Source organism: Nansenia antarctica (genome assembly GCF_963989245.1).
Source record: "Nansenia antarctica genome assembly, chromosome: 6".
NCBI lineage: Eukaryota > Metazoa > Chordata > Actinopteri > Argentiniformes > Microstomatidae > Nansenia > Nansenia antarctica.
In genome coordinates this window covers 66,003,548-66,013,899 of record NC_137676.1, presented here as the reverse complement: position 1 = coordinate 66,013,899, position 10,352 = coordinate 66,003,548, and the positions used below count along the sequence as shown (strand labels likewise).

The following is a 10,352-nucleotide window of genomic DNA, read 5'->3' as shown; positions in this document are numbered from 1 at the left end:
GAGAGAGATTGTAGATCAGAGCCGTCATGATTGAGCCATCTGCTGAGAGGAGGCCAGTGAGACTTAGACACACACACACACACACACACACACACTCACACACATACACACAGAGAGACAGACACACACAGAGCACTACTGACCCCCACAGGCTAGAGGTTGCTACTGCGTCTGCCGCCACCGGCACTGCTCACTCTCAGCGTGGTCTTGTTTCTTGTCCACAGTAGCCAGCAGGAGATGGGAGGGCTCGGACTATCGACCAGTCTGGTCTGGACGTCTAGTCAGCCGGCGTTAACTGCTTATTGTCGTCTCACTGGAGTCTTTTTAGGAAATAACTGTTATATATAACTGGCGTGCTTCTCCCCAGACAGAGAGAGACAGAAAACGGTTTCGGGGGATTGACAGCGATTGACCCGTTAATGATTTACGACGGTATATGTTGTGTTATATGCCCCTTTCAAGATGGGTATATATTATATATATATATATATATATCTGGGTTTCCGTTAACCGGCAATTGCCGGTCTTTGTCCGGTAAAATTTGGTGAAGTCCGACAAATTGAAAAGTCGTCGGACATATTGTCCGGTGAAAATAATTCCCTTTGAATACAATTCGCTAAAGCTGGCTGGGTGCGTTCGTAAACACGCTCTGGAAATCCGATCAGCACTCGCGGAACGCCTCTCGTCCAATCGAACGACTCGGTCGCTCTGTGACATCGAAGCCAGCGTGCGCTCCGGCGCTCTCAGAGCGTGTTTACGAACGCACCCCTAGAAGTTTCCAGCCAGCTAGCTGAAGCTGCTACACACACCAGAGCCATGGCGACCGAACGGCAAGTTAAACAACATACTATAAAAGTGACATTGTTTTACTCATTACTCATACGTTTGTTGTCATTCGGCGGTGCTAATAGTCGCTTTCTTTTTTAATTTATTTAATTTATTTTATTTTAGCAGTTTCCCCGAAAGTTAAGTGTTTGTTTTTATATCACTATTTGCACTTCTGGTTAGATGCTAAACTGCATTTTGTTGTCTGGTACTTGTACTCTGCAATGACAATAAAGTTGAATCTCACCTAATCTAATCTAATCTAATCTAAAATAATCTAAAATAATCCCATCACTATTACTCCCTATTTTCATCAGTGTTTCAATCCTTGAATCTGTGATGGAAATCAAGCAAAGCCACTTCAAGTCTCCCCACCACTGACAGCGCTGGGTGTGCCTTTCCTTACACTCTCGGTTATTCCCTGTGGATTTAAAAAAACGGTGTTTTGGTTTCTATAATGTGGTCTATTCTCAGTGTTGACGAGCAACTCAGGGGGCTTTGAGATGGCTAACAGCTAATTAAAGGAGTAATTCCACTCAAAAGGGTAGAAGTAAGCTGACTGTCTGTCTGTCTGTCTGTCTGTCTATCTGTCTGTCTGTCTGCCTGTCTGTCTGTCTGTCTGTCTGTCTGTCTGTCTGTCTGTCTCTCTGTCAGTGTGCTGGACTACCTATGACTTCCATGGTACCTGGGAACGCGTTGTCGGAGAGAAACGCCCTCTGTACAAAGGACCTACTGACCAAAATCCCTGTTCCCCGTAGCCTACATGCTTGCACTGTTACTGTTCAATAAAATGTTATACATCTAGACATTGTGGTATTTCTTTATATACGTATCCCAGACTGCCTATAAATTGTTTCTCAATAAACAGTTATGTTCTTCCCATTGTCATACTCCCGAGCTAAACGAAATGCCTTCCCAACCAGCGAGACTTATAGAAATGACGTTGTTTTATTGATTTAAAAAAAAAAAAGGGTAAAACTGTAAAGAGAAAATAGAAAACTCACATTAATCCCAAACAATTTAACAAACTTCAGTTAACGTAATGTGGAGTCCGTTCATTGATCGATGCTGTCTGTTCAGTTCCCAGTGAGGCGCCCGTTCAGCGCTGGACCCGTTCAGCGCTGGATTTGACGCATGGCATAGCGCGCATGCGTCAAATCATGTTATATTATTATATATTATATAGCTCGCATCTAATCGTATCGGATGAGAAATAGACATTAAATGGCATATATAGGCCGCTACACAACAGTAATCACCGCGACAAACATTAGATTTGGAGGAAAAAAATATATGATTTTGGAAAAAAAAAAAAATATTATATTTTAATATGATGACCGGAATATATCACGTTTGTCCGGTAAATCGAATTCTTCCCGGACACGATGTCCGACGGCAAATTTTTCTAACGGAAACCCTGATATATATATATATATATATATATATATATATATATATATTGTAGATAACACGATAAAGTCTTTGTCAAAACAACTAGTCCAATCATTTTCTCCCCCCCTATCCGTTCTACGACGGCAGGCAGCGTTTAAACACCCGCGTCTCACTGAGCCGTCGCCCGAGCTCACATTTTAATAGATTCGCGGACGCTCTCCTCTCATTGGCTGCGGACGTCTCATCCCGTTAGAGATTAGCATGTGGCTGGCCGGGGTGGAGGAAGTGCTCTTTATATGCTAATGAGGGGCTAATGTGTGCGCGAGGGACCCACAATGCCTCAGCGGGAGGACTCATGGTGGCCCACTGCCCCCCGAGAGGGAGGCCAGGCGAGACTGCTTACAAGGTGTTCTGGGATGGTTTTTCTGGAGTGAGACAGAGGAGTGAGTTGTGTCTCTGTCTTGTGAGAGAGACAGAGGAGTGAAGAGTGAGTTGTGTCTGTTATTAGAGATAGAGGAGTGAGTTGTGTCTGCTGTGTGAAACAGAGTGCTGGAACGTTGGAACTGCCAGTTAGGCATGGGTGAATATTGTACACGTGAATGAATACAATTTAATGTTTGTGTCTCGTTGTCATCATTGACCCTTCCCTTACGGGATCATTAGACACATTAGTTTACATGTATTGTAACTAAAATACAGTGTCTATGGACCGTTTACTGTATGTACCTGTCTAGCAGCTCTGTTCAAGTGTTGAACGATCACATGACCGATGGACAGAGTCATGTGGGCCAAGATGAGCCGGGTTGCTTGTTGTCAGAGTTCCCTCCGGCCAGGGGATGGTGCTGTTCCTCTCAGCGGCACGGTTGGCTGTAGTCGTGCTGGGGTTAGCATCCGCGGTTAAGGGTTCTCCTCTGGAGAAAGTGCTAGCCTACACATCCATGAAACTAATGATTGGTGAGACAGTCGATTGATTGATTGATTGATTGATTGGCAGACTAGCTGACCAACAAGATCACTTACCTCTCTCTCTCTCTCTCTCTCTCTCTCTCTTTCTCCCCCCCTCTCCCTCCCTTCCTCCAGGAGCAAGGCGTGGTGGGAATGTCGCGGCAGCCCGGCGCCGTCCCGCCCACTCACCCCGCCGGGGGCGTGGCCTCGGGCGTGGGGCCCAACCAGGGGGTGGGGGCTCCTCCCGGTTACCTGGGCAACCCGCAGCAGGCGGCCATGATGAAGCAGATGATGGCCATGGAGCAGGAGAAGAGGGTGCAGCTGCACATGATGGAGCAGCAGAAACAGCAGCTACTGAGGGAGCGGCAGCAGCAGCAGCAGCAGCAGCAGCTACTGGCCGAACAGGTGTGTGCGTGCGTGCGTGCGTGCGTGCGTGCGTGCGTGCGTGTGTGTGTTTGTGCGTCCTGTCTGTACTGCAAATTAAACACCAAAGCGCCTCCTCTCCTCTTCTGTTGTACGTTCATATTTATAATCAGCTTGTGCAACATCCCCCTCAAATCTCACCCCCTCCCAATGTTTAAGGCTGCCTTTGATCTCGCCAGATTGTGTGTGTGTGTGTGTGTGCGTGCGCGTGCGTGCGTGTGAGCGTGCGTGTAGAGAAAGAGAGTGCGAAGAGGATAGGTAAGAGATTGGACTGGTATTGGATGAAGAGAGTGGTAACAGGTGGGGAGATGATTACATCATTGTCTCCTCTCCCCTCCTGTGTGTGTGTGTGTGTGTGTGTGTGTGTGTGTGTGTGTCCTGTGTGTGCTGCAAATTAAACACCAAAGCGTCCTCCCCTCTTCCGATCTGTCCTACGTTCATATTTATAATCAGCTCCTGCTACATCCCCCTCAACAACCACCCCTCCCAGGGCTCAGGGCTCCTTTCATCTCGCCAGATCGTGCGTGTACACAAACGTCTGTCTGTGAGGGTGTGTGCGCTTCGATGTAATTGTGTGTGTGTGTGCGTGTGCGTGTGCGTGTGCGTGTGTGTGTGCGTGTGCGTGTGTGCGTGTGTGTGCGTACACACACCACCTGCTGTTCCAATTTGGTGTTTCCCCTTTATTTTCCTTTCCGTGGGGAATGTGCTGTTAGACACTTTCTAAACTCCAAAGTCAAGTGGTTCTTATTGGCTTACAACACGCCTATTGCAGTCCAGGAAACTAGGTTCTCTAGGGGATCCCTCTATATGAGCTCTAATGTAATGTCATCTATTCACTCACTGAGGACTTTATTAGGTACACCTGTCAACAGCCCAAGCTACTGGAGGTGGTGTAATGGTGTGGGGAATGTTTTCTTGGCACACTTTGAGCCTATTAATACCAATCAATCATCGCTTGAATGCCACGGCCTATTTGAGTATTGTTGCTGACCATGTGCATCCCTTCAATCATGACCACAATGGTACCCATCTTCTAATGGCTACTTCCAGCATGATAATGCACCATGTCCACCAAGTAAAAGTAATCTCAAACTAGTTTCATGAACATGACAATGAGTTCAGTGGCCTTCCCAGTCACTGGATCTGAATCCAATAGAACACCTTGTGATGTGGTAGAACAGGAGATTCACACCTTGAAAGTGCACCTGGAAAGTCTGCAGAAATTGTGTGATGCAGTCATGTCATCATGGACCAGAATCTCAAAGGAATGTTTCCAACATCTTGTGGAATCAATACCATGAAGAATTTAGTCTGTTTTGAGAGCCAGGGGAGGCCCTACCCATTATTAGTATAATGTTCCTAATAAAGTGTTCAGTGAGTGTATATAAAAAATAATATATACCGGTAACTGGAATTTCCCCACCATGTTTAAGCATAGAAGTGGCTCAATAAAAAAAATAAAGGTGGTACAGCATTCACTAGAACGTGTCAGACTAGAACATTTCATCTTGTTTTAAAAGTGAAATCATAATGCAAATATAGGCTACATGTACCTAAAGTACCCATCAGCGCAGTCATTTTACCTGCTACACCAAAAACGTGAACAGTTGCTCGCATGGATGCAGAATACTCCTCCAGAATGTCCCTCCAGTCAGATTCTGCGTGGAATGTCAAATGTATCAATTTCTGACGTCGAACATGTCATTTTATGTTGAGAGTCCTGTCAAATCTGACTGTCTTTTGATTTGGGACTTGTCGTTTATCTTCAAATATAAACAAGGACTATACTTAATTTTATCAGCTTGTTTTTTCAAACAGATACCGTTCTGCAAATAACAATGTTTCTATCACATTATCATGCTGTGAAGCTGAGTGGAAGAAAAAATCGAAGCGTCCAAAAATCATTGTAACCAATCATTTCAGACACTTACTGTATGTCTGTGGTTTCAGCGCGTAGATCAGAGAGAAATAGACTCCAATCCTAATTTGATGTTGCCGGATGTGCAGCTGTTCAGTGTCTACACTTCACGCACGCACCGGTGTCACTGGTAACCGTGACTATAGTAGGAGTCTATCAGCTCCGTCTCACGCTCGTCTCACACTGGTGTAGCAGGTCGGTAACCCCGGTAACTCCTTCTCACTCTTCATAGGGAGTCGATTCTCATTTGGCATTCTTAGACACCTGGGATTCTCAGCATCGGTAATAATAACTCATAATATATGTATGTAATTATATATATATATCATTATATATATATAATTGCAGTATACAGAGTAGATTGTCCTACAAAGACACTTTTAGATTTAATAAAATAAAATAAAAATTCACCCCTATACTTTCTTTTCTTTTCTTTTTTTTCTGTTTCTTTTTATTCTACTACTCGATCTTTTCAGTTTGTAAAGCGTCTTTGAGTGTCTAGAAAAGCGCTAGAGAAGTCTTGTGTATTATTATTATTATAATTATAATATGTTCAGGGCTGCAAGCGACTGAAAATGATGGAGCGAGTCAGCCATAATATAAAATATTGAGGAAAGAAAAACGGAGAAAAAAACGGTTGTTTGCTCTAACCTCGTTGGTGACTTGACACTACTGCTGCGGTGTGGTTACCACGACAGCCTGATATGAAACAGAATGTTACAATAACCTTACTGTTGCGAGTGTGACACCAAGCTACGATTGCTAATTAGCTCAAGATGTTCACTTCATATGTTCTTATGTTGTTCTCACGTTGCCATAAAGTCAGCATACTTCAAGACAAGAACAGATGGAAAACCTGCTCCGCTGTGTCTGGGGTCGTACTCTAATTCTATGTTGACAGACATACTTGACCTGAACTTAGTGGCTGTGGAGGAAGTGATGTAATAGAGCAGGAAGTGATGTTTCTTCTTCTGTTGTTTCCTGTACAGCTCCAACAGCAGCAGCATCTTCCGAGACAGATGGTCCAGGGCCAGAGGAACCCTTACCCACAGGTCAACCAGTACCAGGGTAAGACACACACGCAAATAAACACACGCACACACGCACGCATACACACACACACACACACACACACACACACAAACGTGTACCTGTACATACATTACCTGCTACTCATACACCTACACCCACACACACACACACACACACACACACAAAAACATGTACCTGTACATGCATTACATGCCGCTCATACACACACCCACACACACACACACACACACACACACACACACACACACACACACACATATGAACATGTACCTCTACATACATTACCTGCTACTCATACACCTACACACACACACACACACACACACACACCCTGCCGTAACCACTCAGCGTCTCCTCTGAGTGTCCCCTCTCTCACTCTGTCCATCCAAGACATCTCCGTAGCGCTCCGTTACTCTTTATTTTCTCTTCGGAGAGAAGGAAAATCTAGCTCTGCCTGTTACCGTGGCAACCTGTCTCGGATCCCCCCAGAGTTCCGGCGGAGAGACAGTACTGCTCCTGCCCAAGAGAGGAAGGGAGGGAAGGAGAAAAAGGCAGAAAGAGAGAGAGAGAGGGGAACCATTTCCAGTCATTACAGAGAGTTATGGAGAGCCTGTCTGCTTACCAGAGGGAATAAAGATCCTAAACTAGAGAGACGGAGGGAGAGAGAGATGGAAAGAGAGATATTGGTTGGATATATAGAGACACACATTAGATTATCACTGGTCTTCTTTGAGTTAGCAGATGCCTGATTGTCGCCTGTCCATTCTACTCATTTTAACTCTACGTTCCTCTCCTCCTCCAAGTGTCCATGAGGAGAACAGGACTATGAGGTGGGGCATTATGGGATACGGTGTCAGAGGAGGTTTATTGGGGGGATTTAAAAAAACACTTCCTTCTCCTCCGCCTCCCTCATAGTAGCCAACGGACCCACAGGTGGATCCGAAGTGATATAAAGAGCTTACCTCGATCAATTCTCTTCATCGATATCACATTTTTTTCACAACTTTGCATGCTATACGATGCCACCATTTTTTTCCCGAGACGGTAAACACGGCCTAAGTCACATCCAGTTTTCTCCAACTGGAGAATGTGTCATGTCCGGTTTCAACGCCGAATTTCCATACCATTGGTCGGCCAACCCAAAAAAATCCCCCCCCCAAAAAAAGAAATCTGATACATGAGAAAGGTCAAAGATGGTGCCAAAATATCTCCAAATGGCCTAAACATATAGGTGTCCGCCTAAACATACCTGTACTAAAACAGGTACAAAGTTGCATTTGCTCACATTACTAGCATCGACTTTGGCACAAGTACTAATAAGACCCTGGAGTACTGATTCCTAGATGATTTGGGCTTGGTTATCAGGTTTCCAAGGTCATATTCACTGTAAAAGCTGTTGTTTTTTTAGGCGGAGACTGAATTTGAGATGTTTTATAATGTTCTAGCTCTATTTACTCTGACACAGTAACATAGATTTTGATTCTGACACTTTTACAGCCACCCCACAGGTGTTAGCTTTCATTTGATAACAAGATCATTATGAAGGCCCTTGTGATTGTGGAGATATTCTATATTCACTGTGGGCATGTCATTTTGAGCAGAAAACCAGAAAAATTAGGTGGATAAGATCTGGGAGACAAATGTCTGTTGCTAAATAGAAAAGAGGACAGAGGGGGGGGATTGAGGATGTTTTTGCTGCATAGTTTATTTTCTCTGAATTTAGTGTTATTTTGGATGTCAGCACTTTGCGGCATGAATTGTGTTTTAATACTCGGAAGCGGACCCCTTTGTGGCATTTTGGGGTCAAACCACTTTCGGTTTCCTGTTGTTTTGTTTGCTTATGATTTTTTTTACGTCTCATTACTTAAACTAAAAAATACATCAACATACGTGATCTCTCACTCAAAATGTATTCGGCAAACTGTTGTATTGTCTATAACTTGACGACATTGTAAAAAATCATACATCATCTCGATACGGGTCCCCTTCTCCAAACGAAACACCAGTGGCTGTCTTTGTTTATCAATACTTCCCTTCTTATCAATCGATCCATCCATCTATCTATCTATCTACCTACCTACCTACCTACCTATCCATCCATCCATCCATCTCTTGTCCGTCTCTCCCTCCCTCCCTCTCTCTGAGACGTCCCTCTAACACCTCTTCTCCTCTCTCGCTCTTTCTCTCCCAGGTACCCCCCAGGAGATGGCAGCCAGGAGCCAGGTTCTCCAGAACATCCGCGCCGCCCGCCTCCTCCAACAACAGCAGCAGCAGCAGCAGAACCAGGCTCAGATGGTCCAAATGGGCCCCGGCCAGACTCAGACCTCCATGCAGGGCCCAGGGGGTGCGGTGGGCCCCCAGCCTGACATGGGCCACCCTTACGGGGGCCAGGGCCCCGGCCAGCAGTCCCTCTACGGCCTCAACCCTTCCATGAGCCAAATGATGCAGCAGCAGCAGCACCAGAACCAAAGCGTCCAGTCGGCCATGGGCCTCCCGCCCCAGCACAACCCAGCCGCCCAGGCCCAGAGGCAGGGCGGGGGAGGCCCGGGGGTCGGGGTCGGGGGGATGCCAGGCGGAGGCGGAGGGTACGGCGGTCAGGGGATGCTGATGAACTCCATGTCCCAGCAGGCCCTCAAAGGGCCGCCCAACGCCAAAGCCCAGGCCCAGAGACTACAGGGCATGATGGGAGTCGGAGGCGGAGGTGGAGGGGGAGGGCCGGGGGGGATGGGCGGGTGGCCCCAGCAGCAGGGACAGAGTCTGCAGGCCATGGGGGGGGTGGGCGGCGGCGGCGTTGTGGGAAGGACTACAGGAGACATGGTGGGCGGGTTTAGCTCCGCCCAAGGCTACGGGATGCAGCCGGGTCAACACCCGCGCATGGCCAAGCAGCAGTTCCCCCAGGGGATGGGCCAGGCCATGGACCCCAGGGCCATGAACCCTGCGGCGGGCATGAGCGGACCCATGATGGCTCCCCACATGGCTGGTGGAGGACAGCCGAGGACCAACCAGCCCAGACCCATGGTCATGAACCAGGGGGTGATGGGCCAGGGAGTGCCCAGCATGGGTGCCTTCGGACAGGGCCCCGGTGGGCCGACGATGGGGGGCGGGGGCGGAGGACCCTACGTCCAAGGAGGGGGGGTCGGGGGTCAGCCGCAAGGCTACCAGCGGACATCTAGCCAGGACCTGTCGTCATACGGCTACGGGGGTGGTCAAGCACCCTCGGGGGGGGCGTTTGGATTGGCCGACGGGACGGGGGCGGACTTGGACTCGAGCGACGGTTGGATGGAGGAGTTCTTCCCCAACCAATAGCCAACAGGGAAAATTGTAGTAGAGTTTTTACTGGACGGACTTTTAAAGAATGAGCGGGGAGAACTTTTAACTGGGAATTACGGAAATGGGAAATTGGACAGGCGACATGTTTTGTTTTGGAAAACATGAGCGAGATGATTGAAGAGTACCCTGTTGTGTGTGTGCGTGTGCGTGTGTGTCCTGTCACTATATTTAAAACATCTCCCGGCAAATCTAAAGGCGGGCTGCCGGTAATGAATATCACATAGAGGTTGAGAGGTCAGTCCTTTCTTTTATTTTGTTTTTTACAAATTTGACCATCTGTATTTTATTTCACCTTCGTTTTAGGAATTAAACCAACCCCATTGTTAGTAGCGTGACATACATGGGCCCACCACTATAGTAAGGAGAAATGAGGGACTTCCAAGTTCTCAAAATGGAAAGAATCTCATTGTTTTCAATGTTCGAGTCGTCGGATCATGTCTGACAGTTGTGCTAGCAAATCCATGTT

At 46.9% G+C, this 10,352-nt stretch overlaps 1 protein-coding gene across 1 annotated transcript in view; it reads left to right on the top strand.

The window, feature by feature from the left end:
• The window catches only part of maml3 (mastermind-like transcriptional coactivator 3), a gene marked incomplete at both ends in the record, with an annotated part of 85,955 nt that extends 76,093 nt beyond the window's left edge, over positions 1-9,862 (top strand). The window contains 3 exons of the mRNA XM_080535227.1: positions 3,298-3,567; positions 6,493-6,571; positions 8,748-9,862. Of these exons, the coding sequence (XP_080391353.1) occupies positions 3,298-3,567; positions 6,493-6,571; positions 8,748-9,862 (1,464 nt within the window). The remainder of the gene's footprint in view (positions 1-3,297; positions 3,568-6,492; positions 6,572-8,747) is intronic.
• Between the last annotated feature and the right edge of the window lie 490 nt (positions 9,863-10,352).